This window comes from Megalobrama amblycephala, linkage group LG11, assembly GCF_018812025.1.
Source record: "Megalobrama amblycephala isolate DHTTF-2021 linkage group LG11, ASM1881202v1, whole genome shotgun sequence".
NCBI lineage: Eukaryota > Metazoa > Chordata > Actinopteri > Cypriniformes > Xenocyprididae > Megalobrama > Megalobrama amblycephala.
In genome coordinates this window covers 28,558,907-28,578,111 of record NC_063054.1, presented here as the reverse complement: position 1 = coordinate 28,578,111, position 19,205 = coordinate 28,558,907, and the positions used below count along the sequence as shown (strand labels likewise).

The following is a 19,205-nucleotide window of genomic DNA, read 5'->3' as shown; positions in this document are numbered from 1 at the left end:
TATCATGGTCTATTATATCATAAAAAATATTAACATCACATTACACAACAACTCAACCTGCTTGTGTTTGTTCTTGCAGTACTACCTTCTAACTACGTGATTGACATTGACGTGAGATTCTTTGACTTGATCCTGGTGAACTACTTACGAAATATCATCAGAAATATCAGCCTGCCTTTGACTCTGAGCAACAGCATAAATGTCACAGATATCGACATGACTACTGGTGAGAGCAGAATGTTTCATCATGTCACGCACTAAGATGAGTTCAGTATTTGGACAAATTGACAGTTTGAACACAGATGAATAAATCCTATTCTATTACAGTGTGTGGATTAAATGGGACAGAATATGAGTGCAAATGCGAGGAGCATCATGTTTGGCCCAATGACACCTGCAGGGCCTATCAGGTGTGTGATGGCATTGTGGGAGGCACTTGTGGATGTATTCAAGCTCTCCCTTCAGAGGGTCTGCTTTGCCAGAGAGGTGAGAAATCACATTACATCACAAATGTACTGATTGTAATTGTAGTAACATGACCAGTATTAGTTTACTCAGTGACACTTGACACCATTGGTTGTTTGAAAACTTTGGATTTTAACATTTATGTAATGTCGCTCTTTTTTTTCAGACATCAATGAATGTGAAGATGCAGTGTCAGTTTGTGGTCAATACTCAGATTGTATTAACATCATTGGGAGTCACATGTGTTCATGCTGGAGTGGATATAATACCTCCAATAAAGACAGTCCTGTGAGCCGCAACAACTCATGTCAGGGTAAGAATTATCAACTGATTTTGTTTTCTGTTTTAATCTCATATAATTGAGTGTACAGAGCTGCTATGTTTTTACAATTTGTGTGAATACTAGCATGAGCTATGCCTATATTATTTTTCATTTGTTTTTGTCATAGATATAAATGAATGTGTATTCAGTCCATCTGTATGTGGTCCAAATTCCATCTGTGAAAATCAATTTGGAAGTTACAACTGCTCATGTTTGGAAGGATTCACTGCAACAAACCCAAGTCTCCCCATCAGCATCAGTAACACGTGTGGAGGTAAATCATGGATCTTGGAGTGCTTATCATTTTTGAAAATAGCAGCATGTCTTTTTATGCCATGTCATTCTTTTCAAATCATATTTAACACAGTTTATGGTTTAATATTTTGAAAAGTAACTTTTATAAGCACATATAATTGACAATTAATATTTCTAACTGTGGCATGCATAATTCTACTCACCCTCTAATTTTAAAGTTTGGTACCCATAGTAAAAAAAAATAAAATAATAATAATTTGGTTGATCTTTATATTAGCATGAAAGTTCCTAATTACAACAATAAATTTTTTCATCTCTTCCTGTAATATAGATGTGCATGAATGTCTAAACACTTCAGAGTTCTGTGGTCCAAACTCTCGTTGCACCAACTTATTTGGGAGTTACAACTGTTCCTGCTTGAGTGGGTTTACTGTAACAAATATGAATCAACCAGTCAGCACCAGTAACCCATGCAATGGTAAGGATTTTTTTTTTTTAAGTTTGATTGATTTGATATCAGTTTTCACACTTCTGTTTTCTCCAAATCTAAGGACAGTTGACCCAAACCTGTCTGTGACATGACGAATCTCGGTCTTAGAGAACTGATTCCAGCCATAACTGAATTTCGTCAAAAGGTTTTGCAGGGCATCAGTCATAATTTCTGGATTTTTCCCCTCTCTTTTTCTACAGTGACTCTACCTTTGACTGAATATCTGATTGAAATTCAGATCAATAGTGTGGATAGTAGCATCACTGATCAGCTGAGGACCCTTCTGATGTCTTTTAATTTGCCCTACATAATCAGTGACAGCACTAACATTACAGAAATCAACATAACTACTGGTATGAGCTCTGCCTCTGCTTTGTAATGTTAAATAGCTAAGATTAAACTTTATACATCATCAGTGTTGCTATAAATTATTTGATATTTGAACTGTTCTTCTGCATTTCAGTGTGTTCATTGAACCAAACGCAGTATCAGTGTAAATGTGAGGGTCTGTTTGTTTGGCCGAATGACACGTGTCACTCGTACGAGGCCTGTGATGTCATCACTGATGGTTCATGTACATGTATCAATGGCCTTCCAGATGATGGACAGTTCTGTCAAGGTGAGACACTGACATCATTCTACAACAACATCAGTTTTCTCCCTTTAATTAAATTGTTCTGTTTTTCTGCTTTGATTTTACTGCATTTTGCTACTGGAATTGACAGACTGATCATGTGCTTCTTTTTATAATTATTATTGGTCTAATTATCATGGTCTATTATATCATAAAAAATATTAACATCACATTACACAACAACTCAACCTGCTTGTGTTTGTTCTTGCAGTACTACCTTCTAACTACGTGATTGACATTGACGTGAGATTCTTTGACTTGATCCTGGTGAACTACTTACGAAATATCATCAGAAATATCAGCCTGCCTTTGACTCTGAGCAACAGCATAAATGTCACAGATATCGACATGACTACTGGTGAGAGCAGAATGTTTCATCATGTCACGCACTAAGATGAGTTCAGTATTTGGACAAATTGACAGTTTGAACACAGATGAATAAATCCTATTCTATTACAGTGTGTGGATTAAATGGGACAGAATATGAGTGCAAGTGTGAGGAGCATCATGTTTGGCCCAATGACACCTGCAGGGCCTATCAGGTGTGTGATGGCATTGTGGGAGGCACTTGTGGATGTATTCAAGCTCTCCCTTCAGAGGGTCCGCTTTGCCAGAGAGGTGAGAAATCACATTACATCACAAATGTACTGATTGTAATTGTAGTAACATGACCAGTATGAGTTTACACAGTGACACTTGACACCATTGGTTGTTTGGAAACTTTGGATTTTAACATTTATGTAATGTCGCTCTTTTTTTCAGACATCAATGAATGTGAAGATGCAGTGTCAGTTTGTGGTCAATACTCAGATTGTATTAACATCATTGGGAGTCACATGTGTTCATGCTGGAGTGGATATAATACCTCCAATAAAGACAGTCCTGTGAGCCAGCAACAACTCATGTCAGGGTAAGAATTATCAACTGATTTTGTTTTTATATTATAAAATTGAGTGTATAGAGCTGCAATGTTTTTACAGTTTGTATGAATTGTAATGAATTCTAGTCTGAGCTATAACTATGTTATTTTTGTTTTTGTCATAGATATAAATGAATGTTCAGTGTTCAGTCCATCTGTATGTGGTCCAAATTCCATCTGTGCAAATCAATATGGAAGTTACAATTGCTCATGTTTGATTGGATTCACTGCAACAAACTCAAGTCTCCCCATCAGCATCAATAATACGTGTAGCGGTAAATCATGGAATTTAGTGTGCATATAATTTTTTAAACTAAAAGCATGTTTTTTCTGTCATTTCTTTTTTTTTAACACAGTTTATTGTTTAATATATTTGAAAAGTAACTTTTATAGCCATACATAATTGACAATTAATATTTCTAACTGTGGCATGCATAATTTTACACATTCTCTAATTTAAAAATTTGGCACCCATACGAAGAAAAAAAAAAAAAAGATTTAGGGGGTATGTTTTGACATATAAGTGGTCATTGTACTATAAAAACATCCTGTAAGTTTCAGAACTCAAAACTTTCTTATTAGCCTAAAACAGCTTATATTGAAGCCAATCTGCCAAAACAACAGGTTGTGTAATGTGCCACTTTACGTAATAGTGTGGCTATGTACTGCCTCCGCAGAAGAAACATCTCTAAACATCACTGCCTAATGCTAATGCATTATAATCAGTGGCATTGTTACACTGCACAATGAACCACTTGCTGTATTTACATTCATTGTTAGTTATGGTGAAAGCATTCATGAGATGGCAGAAATTGCATTGCAATGACGATATCACTGCGTTCACGCATCGGCTACAATGTTCATTGTTGCAACCTTTAATGTGATGGGATGGGAATAGATCTACATATAATGCAATAATCAACACTTTTCATGATTTGTTAATCTTGACAGCTGTAATAGTAAATACATAGTAAAAGTATTCTAGAGTGTTCCACATGTAATACTTATTTCATATGTAAATTGTTAGCCAATCATAACTGTGGGCCCGTACATTGTAGTCTCACAGCAGACACGCCCCTTCAAACTGAGTGTTCAAATCAGAGGGCTAAAATCAGGGTAGACAATGGCCATTTATTTCTAAATTATGACACATTTTTGATGTAAAAATCTTATTCACATTATAAGTGCACCTCAGGAAACATAAAATAATAATGTTAAAAAATGCAGTTCATGACCCTTTTAAATTTATGTTAACTTTTTCAAATTAGCATGAAAATTCCTAATTGCAAAACATTTTTTCTACTGTTCTTTTAATAAAGATGTGCATGAATGTCTAAACACATCAGAGTTCTGTGGCCCAAACTCTCGTTGCACCAACTTATTTGGGAGTTACAACTGTTCCTGCTTGAGTGGGTTTACTGTAACAAATATGAATCAACCTGTCAGAATCAGTAACCCATGCAATGGTGAGCATTTAGAAAATATAGTTCATCATGATATATTTTATTTATGTTGTCAACAAATTTAACAAAGATAAAGTTACTATAATCATCTGTTATATGAATTGGTGTGTGTTTCAGATACTATTTTTCAGCTATGATAAAAACTTGTTAAATTCATGCTGGAGTTATTAACAAAACAATTGTATTAAATTCTGCTTGCCCAGAAAATATCTATTAATAATTTCCTTTCATGAACTTTGATTATCATATTTATAGATAAAAGGCATAGTCATAATTTCTGGATGTTTTTTTTTTTCTACAGTGACTCTACCTTTAACTGAATATCTGATTGAAATTCAGATCAATAGTGTGGATAGTAGCATCACTGATCAGCTGAGGACCCTTCTGATGTCTTTTAATTTGCCCTACATAATCAGTGACAGCACTAACATTACAGAAATCAACATAACTACTGGTATGAGCTCTGCCTCTGCTTTGTAATGTTAAATAGCTAAGATTAAACTTTATACATCATGAATGCTGCTATAAATTATTTGATATTTGAACTGTTCTTCTGCATTTCAGTGTGTTCATTGAACCAAACGCAGTATCAGTGTAAATGCAAGGGTCTGTTTGTTTGGCCGAATGACACGTGTCACTCATACGAGGCCTGTGATGTCATCACTAATGGTTCATGTACATGTATCAATGGCCTTCCAGACGATGGACAGTTCTGTCAAGGTGAGACACTGACATCATTCTATGACAACATCAGTTTTCTCCCTTTAATTAAATTGTTCTATTTTTCTTCTTTGATTTTACTGCATTTTGCTACTGGAATTGACAGACTGATCATGTGCTTCTTTTTATAATTCTTTTTTTTTTTTTTTTTTTTTTTTTTTTTTTTTTTGCAAATACCCATATGAGACACATGGTCTATTACATGGAGGTTTGTCATAAAAATATTAACATCACATTACACAACAACTCAACCTGCTTGTGTTTGTTCTTGCAGTACTACCTTCTAACTACGTGATTGACATTGACGTGAGATTCTTTGACTTGATCCTGGTGAACTACTTACGGAATATCATCAGAAATATCAGCCTGCCTTTGACTCTGAGCAACAGCATAAATGTCACAGATATCGACATGACTACTGGTGAGAGCAGAATGTTTCATCATGTCACGCACTAAGATGAGTTCAGTATTTGGACAAATTGACAGTTTGAACACAGGTGAATAAATCCTATTCTATTACAGTGTGTGGATTAAATGGGACAGAATATGAGTGCAAGTGTGAGGAGCATCATGTTTGGCCCAATGACACCTGCAGGGCCTATCAGGTGTGTGATGGCATTGTGGGAGGCACTTGTGGATGTATTCAAGCTCTCCCTTCAGAGGGTCTGCTTTGCCAGAGAGGTGAGAAATCACATTACATCACAAATGTACTGATTGTAATTGTAGTAACATGACCAGTATTAGTTTACTCAGTGACACTTGACACCATTGGTTGTTTGAAAACTTTGGATTTTAACATTTATGTAATGTCGCTCTTTTTTTCCAGACATCAATGAATGTGAAGATGCAGTGTCAGTTTGTGGTCAATACTCAGATTGTATTAACATCATTGGGAGTCACATGTGTTCATGCTGGAGTGGATATAATACCTCCAATAAAGACAGTCCTGTGAGCCGCAACAACTCATGTCAGGGTAAGAATTATCAACTGATTTTGTTTTCTGTTTTAATCTCATATAATTGAGTGTACAGAGCTGCTATGTTTTTACAATTTGTGTGAATACTAGCATGAGCTATGCCTATATTATTTTTCATTTGTTTTTGTCATAGATATAAATGAATGTGTATTCAGTCCATCTGTATGTGGTCCAAATTCCATCTGTGAAAATCAATTTGGAAGTTACAACTGCTCATGTTTGGAAGGATTCACTGCAACAAACCCAAGTCTCCCCATCAGCGTCAGTAACACGTGTGGAGGTAAATCATGGATCTTGGTGTGCTTATCATTTTTGAAAATAGCAGCATGTTTTTTTATGCCATGTCATTCTTTTCAAATCATATTTAACACAGTTTATGGTTTAATATTTTGAAAAGTAACTTTTATAAGCACATATAATTGACAATTAATCAGGGTTCCCACGCTTCTTGAAAGTACTTGAAAGTACTTGGATTTCAGACACATGAATTCAAGGCCTGGAAAGTACTTGAAAACAATATTGGTCCTTGAAAGTGCTTGAATTAAATTTGAAATAAATTTTGTGAAAATTTATTATAAGATGCCCCTCTTAGTCCTAGTATATTTGTTTTGGAATATTATTTTACAATCAGTTTCCGAGTGTTTTCCATTGCGGTATTTCCCCTTGCTTGTTATTCGGCGGGGTTTTGACATTTGAGCTGTGACACTTGCTGTGTCTGAAATGAACATTCTTATAGGGATGTGCGATTTTGATCGTGGACGATTAAAAGGTCTCCACGATCTGCTTTTGAAGAAATATTGTTGTATCGTGCTATATCGCTTTCTGTCAGTTGCAGTCCTGGCGCCTCTGTCTCAACATACTGTGTAGTACAAAGCGACATACATTCACATCACATGTTAACACAGCAGTAGAGTTATACTCACGGAACACTGCAGTTATTCACAATCACAAAAGTTTATTATTTTCATGCGTTTTAAAGCCTTGCCGGTTAAACACTTTATCTGCGTGCTCGTCTAACAGGTTTTTCTGAGCCGAAGCGCGCACACTCTAAAACCTTGTCAGACACTGCATTTGCTGGACAGAGTTATCATTCGCATCTTATTCTGCTAATACTGTCAGTACACACAAGGTTTACACCATCGGTTAAGTGTAAAGTTGAACAGTTGAGAGAAAATCGAATCTGTGTCAATATATTAAATGCGCGCAAGAGCCTTAAAGGGACAGACAACAAATGCTGCGACTTGTCCTTAAAGGGATAGTCCAATCAAAAATGAAATTCTGTCACTCTAAAGTTGATCCAATACTGTATTAATTTGTCTTGTGCTGAACACAAAAGAGCATATTTTGAAGAACATGGGTAACCAAACATTTGCTAGTACCCACTGACATCCATAGTATTTTCTTTCCTACTACGGAACTCAGTGGGGAACAGCTGTTTGGTTACCCACTTTCTTCAAAAAAAAAAACTTGTATGTTCAACAGAAGAAATGTATTTGGGTTTTAAACAACTCTTACGGTGAGTAAATAATGACAGAATTTCCTTTTTTTTTTTTTTTTTTTTTTTTTTTTTCAATTTCAATTTTTTTTTCTATTTCAATTACAGTAGGTTTAACAAGAAACACATAAGAATTGTGATATATAAATTACAATTCTGATTTTTTTTTTCTCAGAATTGCAAGCTTATATATGATGTTTTATTAACAAAGTTCGGGAGGAGCAAGTTCATATAATTAACATAATTAGCACAGGTGGAGAGCATTCAGTTAATCAACTCAACCATTGTCAAGAGGTATAAATTCAGCAGACTGACTTCTGTTCATCTGAGAGTTTATCGGCATCCCTCCTCCACTCCATCTCCTCACTTATAGTTCTATCTACTTTTACCACACCGGGGGGGAGTACTCTGGGTTTGGGCCAAAATTTCGAGCTTGGAGCCCTCTCCCCGGACAGCACGCCAAATACGCATAACTTTACTGTATTTAATTATATGGATATGTCAACTATAATATATTGTATATATTCTGACTTTAAGCCACAATTACGATCCATATAATCCTTTTTTTTTTTTCACTCAATTGCAAAATTTATTTTTATAATATTCTCTCTATGTTATAATGTTTTTACTGAAGTAATGATAATTAAAAAATGAAAACCAAAACTAGTATGGAATAATTGTTAAGATTAGGGATAAGAAAGCTGCAAACAGTTTTAATATATTTCCAAAATTAATGTACAAATGATTCTGTTCCTCTTCCGGGTTAAAATGGATGCAAATGCAATAGGATGATTAAAATGTTAAGTAGGCTACTGTAGAGGTCTTTCATGACGCTCCATATGTAATGTGAATTTGATAGGTGCTTGATATAAAATAAACGGTGCTTGAAAAAGTCCTTGAAAGTCCTTGAATCTGGTGTTCATGAAAGAGTGGGAACCCTGATTAATATTTCTAACTGTGGCATGCATAATTCTACTCACCCTCTAATTTTAAAGTTTGGTACCCATAGTAAAAAAAAATAAAAATAATAATAATTTGGTTGATCTTTATATTAGCATGAAAGTTCCTAATTACAACAATACATTTTTTCATCTCTTCCTGTAATATAGATGTGCATGAATGTCTAAACACATCAGAGTTCTGTGGTCCAAACTCTCGTTGCACCAACTTATTTGGGAGTTACAACTGTTCCTGCTTGAGTGGGTTTGCTGTAACAAATATGAATCAACCAGTCAGCACCAGTAACCCATGCATTGGTAAGGATTTTTTTTTTTTAAGTTTGATTGATTTGATATCAGTTTTCACACTTCTGTTTTCTCCAAATCTAAGGACAGTTGACCCAAACCTGTCTGTGACATGACGAATCTCGGTCTTAGAGAACTGATTCAAGCCATAACTGAATTTCGTCAAAAGGTTTTGCAGGGCATCAGTCATAATTTCTGGATTTTTCCCCTCTCTTTTTCTACAGTGACTCTACCTTTGACTGAATATCTGATTGAAATTCAGATCAATAGTGTGGATAGTAGCATCACTGATCAGCTGAGGACCCTTCTGATGTCTTTTAATTTGCCCTACATAATCAGTGACAGCACTAACATCACAGAAATCAACATAACTACTGGTATGAGCTCTGCCTCTGCTTTGTAATGTTAAATAGCTAAGATTAAACTTTATACATCATCAATGTTGCTATAAATTATTTGATATTTGAACTGTTCTTCTGATTTCAGTGTGTTCTTTGAACCAAACGCAGTATCAGTGTAAATGTGAGGGTCTGTTTGTTTGGCCGAATGACACGTGTCACTCATACGAGGCCTGTGATGTCATCACTGATGGTTCATGTACATGTATCAATGGCCTTCCAGACGATGGACAGTTCTGTCAAGGTGAGACACTGACATCATTCTATGACAACATCAGTTTTCTCCCTTTAATTAAATTGTTCTGTTTTTCTGCTTTGATTTTACTGCATTTTGCTACTGGAATTGACAGACTGATCATGTGCTTCTTTTTATAATTATTATTGGTCTAATTATCATGGTCTATTATATCATAAAAAATATTAACATCACATTACACAACAACTCAACCTGCTTGTGTTTGTTCTTGCAGTACTACCTTCTAACTACGTGATTGACATTGATGTGAGATTCTTTGACTTGATCCTGGTGAACTACTTACGAAATATCATCAGAAATATCAGCCTGCCTTTGACTCTGAGCAACAGCATAAATGTCACAGATATCGACATGACTACTGGTGAGAGCAGAATGTTTCATCATGTCACGCACTAAGATGAGTTCAGTATTTGGACAAATTGACAGTTTGAACACAGATGAATAAATCCTATTCTATTACAGTGTGTGGATTAAATGGGACAGAATATGAGTGCAAATGCGAGGAGCATCATGTTTGGCCCAATGACACCTGCAGGGCCTATCTGGTGTGTGATGGCATTGTGGGAGGCACTTGTGGATGTATTCAAGCTCTCCCTTCAGAGGGTCTGCTTTGCCAGAGAGGTGAGAAATCACATTACATCACAAATGTACTGATTGTAATTGTAGTAACATGACCAGTATTAGTTTACTCAGTGACACTTGACACCATTGGTTGTTTGAAAACTTTGGATTTTAACATTTATGTAATGTCGCTCTTTTTTTCCAGACATCAATGAATGTGAAGATGCAGTGTCAGTTTGTGGTCAATACTCAGATTGTATTAACATCATTGGGAGTCACATGTGTTCATGCTGGAGTGGATATAATACCTCCAATAAAGACAGTCCTGTGAGCCGCAACAACTCATGTCAGGGTAAGAATTATCAACTGATTTTGTTTTCTGTTTTAATCTCATATAATTGAGTGTACAGAGCTGCTATGTTTTTACAATTTGTGTGAATACTAGCATGAGCTATGCCTATATTATTTTTCATTTGTTTTTGTCATAGATATAAATGAATGTGTATTCAGTCCATCTGTATGTGGTCCAAATTCCATCTGTGAAAATCAATTTGGAAGTTACAACTGCTCATGTTTGGAAGGATTCACTGCAACAAACCCAAGTCTCCCCATCAGCATCAGTAACACGTGTGGAGGTAAATCATGGATCTTGGAGTGCTTATCATTTTTGAAAATAGCAGCATGTCTTTTTATGCCATGTCATTCTTTTCAAATCATATTTAACACAGTTTATGGTTTAATATTTTGAAAAGTAACTTTTATAAGCACATATAATTGACAATTAATATTTCTAACTGTGGCATGCATAATTCTACTCACCCTCTAATTTTAAAGTTTGGTACCCATAGTAAAAAAAAATAAAAATAATAATAATTTGGTTGATCTTTATATTAGCATGAAAGTTCCTAATTACAACAATAAATTTTTTCATCTCTTCCTGTAATATAGATGTGCATGAATGTCTAAACACTTCAGAGTTCTGTGGTCCAAACTCTCGTTGCACCAACTTATTTGGGAGTTACAACTGTTCCTGCTTGAGTGGGTTTACTGTAACAAATATGAATCAACCAGTCAGCACCAGTAACCCATGCAATGGTAAGGATTTTTTTTTTTTAAGTTTGATTGATTTGATATCAGTTTTCACACTTCTGTTTTCTCCAAATCTAAGGACAGTTGACCCAAACCTGTCTGTGACATGACGAATCTCGGTCTTAGAGAACTGATTCCAGCCATAACTGAATTTCGTCAAAAGGTTTTGCAGGGCATCAGTCATAATTTCTGGATTTTTCCCCTCTCTTTTTCTACAGTGACTCTACCTTTGACTGAATATCTGATTGAAATTCAGATCAATAGTGTGGATAGTAGCATCACTGATCAGCTGAGGACCCTTCTGATGTCTTTTAATTTGCCCTACATAATCAGTGACAGCACTAACATCACAGAAATCAACATAACTACTGGTATGAGCTCTGCCTCTGCTTTGTAATGTTAAATAGCTAAGATTAAACTTTATACATCATCAATGTTGCTATAAATTATTTGATATTTGAACTGTTCTTCTGCATTTCAGTGTGTTCATTGAACCAAACGCAGTATCAGTGTAAATGTGAGGGTCTGTTTGTTTGGCCGAATGACACGTGTCACTCATACGAGGCCTGTGATGTCATCACTGATGGTTCATGTACATGTATCAATGGCCTTCCAGATGATGGACAGTTCTGTCAAGGTGAGACACTGACATCATTCTACAACAACATCAGTTTTCTCCCTTTAATTAAATTGTTCTGTTTTTCTGCTTTGATTTTACTGCATTTTGCTACTGGAATTGACAGACTGATCATGTGCTTCTTTTTATAATTATTATTGGTCTAATTATCATGGTCTATTATATCATAAAAATATTAACATCACATTACACAACAACTCAACCTGCTTGTGTTTGTTCTTGCAGTACTACCTTCTAAGTACGTGATTGACATTGACGTGAGATTCTTTGACTTGATCCTGGTGAACTACTTACGAAATATCATCAGAAATATCAGCCTGCCTTTGACTCTGAGCAACAGCATAAATGTCACAGATATCGACATGACTACTGGTGAGAGCAGAATGTTTCATCATGTCACGCACTAAGATGAGTTCAGTATTTGGACAAATTGACAGTTTGAACACAGATGAATAAATCCTATTCTATTACAGTGTGTGGATTAAATGGGACAGAATATGAGTGCAAGTGTGAGGAGCATCATGTTTGGCCCAATGACACCTGCAGGGCCTATCAGGTGTGTGATGGCATTGTGGGAGGCACTTGTGGATGTATTCAAGCTCTCCCTTCAGAGGGTCCGCTTTGCCAGAGAGGTGAGAAATCACATTACATCACAAATGTACTGATTGTAATTGTAGTAACATGACCAGTATGAGTTTACACAGTGACACTTGACACCATTGGTTGTTTGGAAACTTTGGATTTTAACATTTATGTAATGTCGCTCTTTTTTTCAGACATCAATGAATGTGAAGATGCAGTGTCAGTTTGTGGTCAATACTCAGATTGTATTAACATCATTGGGAGTCACATGTGTTCATGCTGGAGTGGATATAATACCTCCAATAAAGACAGTCCTGTGAGCCGCAACAACTCATGTCAGGGTAAGAATTATCAACTGATTTTGTTTTTATATTATAAAATTGAGTGTATAGAGCTGCAATGTTTTTACAGTTTGTATGAATTGTAATGAATTCTAGTCTGAGCTATAACTATGTTATTTTTGTTTTTGTCATAGATATAAATGAATGTTCAGTGTTCAGTCCATCTGTATGTGGTCCAAATTCCATCTGTGCAAATCAATATGGAAGTTACAATTGCTCATGTTTGATTGGATTCACTGCAACAAACTCAAGTCTCCCCATCAGCATCAATAATACGTGTAGCGGTAAATCATGGAATTTAGTGTGCATATAATTTTTTAAACTAAAAGCATATTTTTTCTGTCATTTCTTTTTTTTTAACACAGTTTATTGTTTAATATATTTGAAAAGTAACTTTTATAGCCATACATAATTGACAATTAATATTTCTAACTGTGGCATGCATAATTTTACACATTCTCTAATTTAAAAATTTGGCACCCATACGAAGAAAAAAAAAAAAAAGATTTAGGGGGTATGTTTTGACATATAAGTGGTCATTGTACTATAAAAACATCCTGTAAGTTTCAGAACTCAAAACTTTCTTATTAGCCTAAAACAGCTTATATTGAAGCCAATCTGCCAAAACAACAGGTTGTGTAATGTGCCACTTTACGTAATAGTGTGGCTATGTACTGCCTCCGCAGAAGAAACATCTCTAAACATCACTGCCTAATGCTAATGCATTATAATCAGTGGCATTGTTACACTGCACAATGAACCACTTGCTGTATTTACATTCATTGTTAGTTATGGTGAAAGCATTCATGAGATGGCAGAAATTGCATTGCAATGACGATATCACTGCGTTCACGCATCGGCTACAATGTTCATTGTTGCAACCTTTAATGTGATGGGATGGGAATAGATCTACATATAATGCAATAATCAACACTTTTCATGATTTGTTAATCTTGACAGCTGTAATAGTAAATACATAGTAAAAGTATTCTAGAGTGTTCCACATGTAATACTTATTTCATATGTAAATTGTTAGCCAATCATAACTGTGGGCCCGTACATTGTAGTCTCACAGCAGACACGCCCCTTCAAACTGAGTGTTCAAATCAGAGGGCTAAAATCAGGGTAGACAATGGCCATTTATTTCTAAATTATGACACATTTTTGATGTAAAAATCTTATTCACATTATAAGTGCACCTCAGGAAACATAAAATAATAATGTTAAAAAATGCAGTTCATGACCCTTTTAAATTTATGTTAACTTTTTCAAATTAGCATGAAAATTCCTAATTGCAAAACATTTTTTCTACTGTTCTTTTAATAAAGATGTGCATGAATGTCTAAACACATCAGAGTTCTGTGGCCCAAACTCTCGTTGCACCAACTTATTTGGGAGTTACAACTGTTCCTGCTTGAGTGGGTTTACTGTAACAAATATGAATCAACCTGTCAGAATCAGTAACCCATGCAATGGTGAGCATTTAGAAAATATAGTTCATCATGATATATTTTATTTATGTTGTCAACAAATTTAACAAAGATAAAGTTACTATAATCATCTGTTATATGAATTGGTGTGTGTTTCAGATACTATTTTTCAGCTATGATAAAAACTTGTTAAATTCATGCTGGAGTTATTAACAAAACAATTGTATTAAATTCTGCTTGCCCAGAAAATATCTATTAATAATTTCCTTTCATGAACTTTGATTATCATATTTATAGATAAAAGGCATAGTCATAATTTCTGGATGTTTTTTTTTTTCTACAGTGACTCTACCTTTAACTGAATATCTGATTGAAATTCAGATCAATAGTGTGGATAGTAGCATCACTGATCAGCTGAGGACCCTTCTGATGTCTTTTAATTTGCCCTACATAATCAGTGACAGCACTAACATTACAGAAATCAACATAACTACTGGTATGAGCTCTGCCTCTGCTTTGTAATGTTAAATAGCTAAGATTAAACTTTATACATCATGAATGCTGCTATAAATTATTTGATATTTGAACTGTTCTTCTGCATTTCAGTGTGTTCATTGAACCAAACGCAGTATCAGTGTAAATGCGAGGGTCTGTTTGTTTGGCCGAATGACACGTGTCACTCATACGAGGCCTGTGATGTCATCACTAATGGTTCATGTACATGTATCAATGGCCTTCCAGACGATGGACAGTTCTGTCAAGGTGAGACACTGACATCATTCTATGACAACATCAGTTTTCTCCCTTTAATTAAATTGTTCTATTTTTCTTCTTTGATTTTACTGCATTTTGCTACTGGAATTGACAGACTGATCATGTGCTTCTTTTTATAATTCTTTTTTTTTTTTTTTTTTTTTTTTTTTTTGCAAATACCCATATGAGACACATGGTCTATTACATGGAGGTTTGTCATAAAAATATTAACATCACATTACACAACAACTCAACCTGCTTGTGTTTGTTCTTGCAGTACTACCTTCTAACTACGTGATTGACATTGACGTGAGATTCTTTGACTTGATCCTGGTGAACTACTTACGGAATATCATCAGAAATATCAGCCTGCCTTTGACTCTGAGCAACAGCATAAATGTCACAGATATCGACATGACTACTGGTGAGAGCAGAATGTTTCATCATGTCACGCACTAAGATGAGTTCAGTATTTGGACAAATTGACAGTTTGAACACAGATGAATAAATCCTATTCTATTACAGTGTGTGGATTAAATGGGACAGAATATGAGTGCAAGTGTGAGGAGCATCATGTTTGGCCCAATGACACCTGCAGGGCCTATCAGGTGTGTGATGGCATTGTGGGAGGCACTTGTGGATGTATTCAAGCTCTCCCTTCAGAGGGTCTGCTTTGCCAGAGAGGTGAGAAATCACATTACATCACAAATGTACTGATTGTAATTGTAGTAACATGACCAGTATTAGTTTACTCAGTGACACTTGACACCATTGGTTGTTTGAAAACTTTGGATTTTAACATTTATGTAATGTCGCTCTTTTTTTCCAGACATCAATGAATGTGAAGATGCAGTGTCAGTTTGTGGTCAATACTCAGATTGTATTAACATCATTGGGAGTCACATGTGTTCATGCTGGAGTGGATATAATACCTCCAATAAAGACAGTCCTGTGAGCCGCAACAACTCATGTCAGGGTAAGAATTATCAACTGATTTTGTTTTCTGTTTTAATCTCATATAATTGAGTGTACAGAGCTGCTATGTTTTTACAATTTGTGTGAATACTAGCATGAGCTATGCCTATATTATTTTTCATTTGTTTTTGTCATAGATATAAATGAATGTGTATTCAGTCCATCTGTATGTGGTCCAAATTCCATCTGTGAAAATCAATTTGGAAGTTACAACTGCTCATGTTTGGAAGGATTCACTGCAACAAACCCAAGTCTCCCCATCAGCGTCAGTAACACGTGTGGAGGTAAATCATGGATCTTGGAGTGCTTATCATTTTTGAAAATAGCAGCATGTTTTTTTATGCCATGTCATTCTTTTCAAATCATATTTAACACAGTTTATGGTTTAATATTTTGAAAAGTAACTTTTATAAGCACATATAATTGACAATTAATATTTCTAACTGTGGCATGCATAATTCTACTCACCCTCTAATTTTAAAGTTTGGTACCCATAGTAAAAAAAAATAAAAATAATAATAATTTGGTTGATCTTTATATTAGCATGAAAGTTCCTAATTACAACAATACATTTTTTCATCTCTTCCTGTAATATAGATGTGCATGAATGTCTAAACACTTCAGAGTTCTGTGGTCCAAACTCTCGTTGCACCAACTTATTTGGGAGTTACAACTGTTCCTGCTTGAGTGGGTTTACTGTAACAAATATGAATCAACCAGTCAGCACCAGTAACCCATGCAATGGTAAGGATTTTTTTTTTTTAAGTTTGATTGATTTGATATCAGTTTTCACACTTCTGTTTTCTCCAAATCTAAGGACAGTTGACCCAAACCTGTCTGTGACATGACGAATCTCGGTCTTAGAGAACTGATTCCAGCCATAACTGAATTTCGTCAAAAGGTTTTGCAGGGCATCAGTCATAATTTCTGGATTTTTCCCCTCTCTTTTTCTACAGTGACTCTACCTTTGACTGAATATCTGATTGAAATTCAGATCAATAGTGTGGATAGTAGCATCACTGATCAGCTGAGGACCCTTCTGATGTCTTTTAATTTGCCCTACATAATCAGTGACAGCACTAACATTACAGAAATCAACATAACTACTGGTATGAGCTCTGCCTCTGCTTTGTAATGTTAAATAGCTAAGATTAAACTTTATACATCATCAGTGTTGCTATAAATTATTTGATATTTGAACTGTTCTTCTGCATTTCAGTGTGTTCATTGAACCAAACGCAGTATCAGTGTAAATGTGAGGGTCTGTTTGTTTGGCCGAATGACACGTGTCACTCGTACGAGGCCTGTGATGTCATCACTGATGGTTCATGTACATGTATCAATGGCCTTCCAGATGATGGACAGTTCTGTCAAGGTGAGACACTGACATCATTCTACAACAACATCAGTTTTCTCCCTTTAATTAAATTGTTCTGTTTTTCTGCTTTGATTTTACTGCATTTTGCTACTGGAATTGACAGACTGATCATGTGCTTCTTTTTATAATTATTATTGGTCTAATTATCATGGTCTATTATATCATAAAAAATATTAACATCACATTACACAACAACTCAACCTGCTTGTGTTTGTTCTTGCAGTACTACCTTCTAACTACGTGATTGACATTGACGTGAGATTCTTTGACTTGATCCTGGTGAACTACTTACGAAATATCATCAGAAATATCAGCCTGCCTTTGACTCTGAGCAACAGCATAAATGTCACAGATATCGACATGACTACTGGTGAGAGCAGAATGTTTCATCATGTCACGCACTAAGATGAGTTCAGTATTTGGACAAATTGACAGTTTGAACACAGATGAATAAATCCTATTCTATTACAGTGTGTGGATTAAATGGGACAGAATATGAGTGCAAGTGTGAGGAGCATCATGTTTGGCCCAATGACACCTGCAGGGCCTATCAGGTGTGTGATGGCATTGTGGGAGGCACTTGTGGATGTATTCAAGCTCTCCCTTCAGAGGGTCCGCTTTGCCAGAGAGGTGAGAAATCACATTACATCACAAATGTACTGATTGTAATTGTAGTAACATGACCAGTATGAGTTTACACAGTGACACTTGACACCATTGGTTGTTTGGAAACTTTGGATTTTAACATTTATGTAATGTCGCTCTTTTTTTCAGACATCAATGAATGTGAAGATGCAGTGTCAGTTTGTGGTCAATACTCAGATTGTATTAACATCATTGGGAGTCACATGTGTTCATGCTGGAGTGGATATAATACCTCCAATAAAGACAGTCCTGTGAGCAGCAACAACTCATGTCAGGGTAAGAATTATCAACTGATTTTGTTTTTATATTATAAAATTGAGTGTATAGAGCTGCAATGTTTTTACAGTTTGTATGAATTGTAATGAATTCTAGTCTGAGCTATAACTATGTTATTTTTGTTTTTGTCATAGATATAAATGAATGTTCAGTGTTCAGTCCATCTGTATGTGGTCCAAATTCCATCTGTGCAAATCAATATGGAAGTTACAATTGCTCATGTTTGATTGGATTCACTGCAACAAACTCAAGTCTCCCCATCAGCATCAATAATACGTGTAGCGGTAAATCATGGAATTTAGTGTGCATATAATTTTTTAAACTAAAAGCATGTTTTTTCTGTCATTTCTTTTTTTTTAACACAGTTTATTGTTTAATATATTTGAAAAGTAACTTTTATAGCCATACATAATTGACAATTAATATTTCTAACTGTGGCATGCATAATTTTACACATTCTCTAATTTAAAAATTTGGCACCCATACGAAGAAAAAAAAAAAAAAGATTTAGGGGGTATGTTTTGACATATAAGTGGTCATTGTACTATAAAAACATCCTGTAAGTTTCAGAACTCAAAACTTTCTTATTAGCCTAAAACAGCTTATATTGAAGCCAATCTGCCAAAACAACAGGTTGTGTAATGTGCCACTTTACGTAATAGTGTGGCTATGTACTGCCTCCGCAGAAGAAACATCTCTAAACATCACTGCCTAATGCTAATGCATTATAATCAGTGGCATTGTTACACTGCACAATGAACCACTTGCTGTATTTACATTCATTGTTAGTTATGGTGAAAGCATTCATGAGATGGCAGAAATTGCATTGCAATGACGATATCACTGCGTTCACGCATCGGCTACAATGTTCATTGTTGCAACCTTTAATGTGATGGGATGG

General features: G+C 35.3%; 1 protein-coding gene across 50 annotated transcripts in view; it reads left to right on the top strand.

Annotated features, from left to right (window-relative positions):
* The window catches only part of adgrf6 (adhesion G protein-coupled receptor F6), a 149,490-nt gene that overhangs the window by 38,530 nt on the left and 91,755 nt on the right, over positions 1-19,205 (top strand). For 48 of the 50 annotated variants that reach the window (XM_048207215.1, XM_048207214.1, XM_048207257.1 and 45 more), the window contains 39 exons: positions 80-226; positions 328-486; positions 632-778; positions 3,211-3,360; positions 4,405-4,551; positions 4,850-5,002; positions 5,113-5,268; positions 5,543-5,689; positions 5,791-5,949; positions 6,095-6,241; positions 6,378-6,524; positions 8,849-8,995; positions 9,208-9,360; positions 9,470-9,625; positions 9,852-9,998; positions 10,100-10,258; positions 10,404-10,550; positions 10,687-10,833; positions 11,147-11,293; positions 11,506-11,658; positions 11,769-11,924; positions 12,150-12,296; positions 12,398-12,556; positions 12,701-12,847; positions 12,982-13,131; positions 14,176-14,322; positions 14,621-14,773; positions 14,884-15,039; positions 15,308-15,454; positions 15,556-15,714; positions 15,860-16,006; positions 16,143-16,289; positions 16,603-16,749; positions 16,962-17,114; positions 17,225-17,380; positions 17,607-17,753; positions 17,855-18,013; positions 18,158-18,304; positions 18,439-18,588. In XM_048207215.1, coding sequence (XP_048063172.1) covers positions 80-226; positions 328-486; positions 632-778; positions 3,211-3,360; positions 4,405-4,551; positions 4,850-5,002; positions 5,113-5,268; positions 5,543-5,689; positions 5,791-5,949; positions 6,095-6,241; positions 6,378-6,524; positions 8,849-8,995; positions 9,208-9,360; positions 9,470-9,625; positions 9,852-9,998; positions 10,100-10,258; positions 10,404-10,550; positions 10,687-10,833; positions 11,147-11,293; positions 11,506-11,658; positions 11,769-11,924; positions 12,150-12,296; positions 12,398-12,556; positions 12,701-12,847; positions 12,982-13,131; positions 14,176-14,322; positions 14,621-14,773; positions 14,884-15,039; positions 15,308-15,454; positions 15,556-15,714; positions 15,860-16,006; positions 16,143-16,289; positions 16,603-16,749; positions 16,962-17,114; positions 17,225-17,380; positions 17,607-17,753; positions 17,855-18,013; positions 18,158-18,304; positions 18,439-18,588 — 5,889 coding nt within the window. The remainder of the gene's footprint in view (positions 1-79; positions 227-327; positions 487-631; positions 779-3,210; positions 3,361-4,404; positions 4,552-4,849; positions 5,003-5,112; positions 5,269-5,542; positions 5,690-5,790; positions 5,950-6,094; positions 6,242-6,377; positions 6,525-8,848; positions 8,996-9,207; positions 9,361-9,469; positions 9,626-9,851; positions 9,999-10,099; positions 10,259-10,403; positions 10,551-10,686; positions 10,834-11,146; positions 11,294-11,505; positions 11,659-11,768; positions 11,925-12,149; positions 12,297-12,397; positions 12,557-12,700; positions 12,848-12,981; positions 13,132-14,175; positions 14,323-14,620; positions 14,774-14,883; positions 15,040-15,307; positions 15,455-15,555; positions 15,715-15,859; positions 16,007-16,142; positions 16,290-16,602; positions 16,750-16,961; positions 17,115-17,224; positions 17,381-17,606; positions 17,754-17,854; positions 18,014-18,157; positions 18,305-18,438; positions 18,589-19,205) is intronic. The other 2 variants (XM_048207263.1, XM_048207264.1) reach the window with 2 other exon arrangements.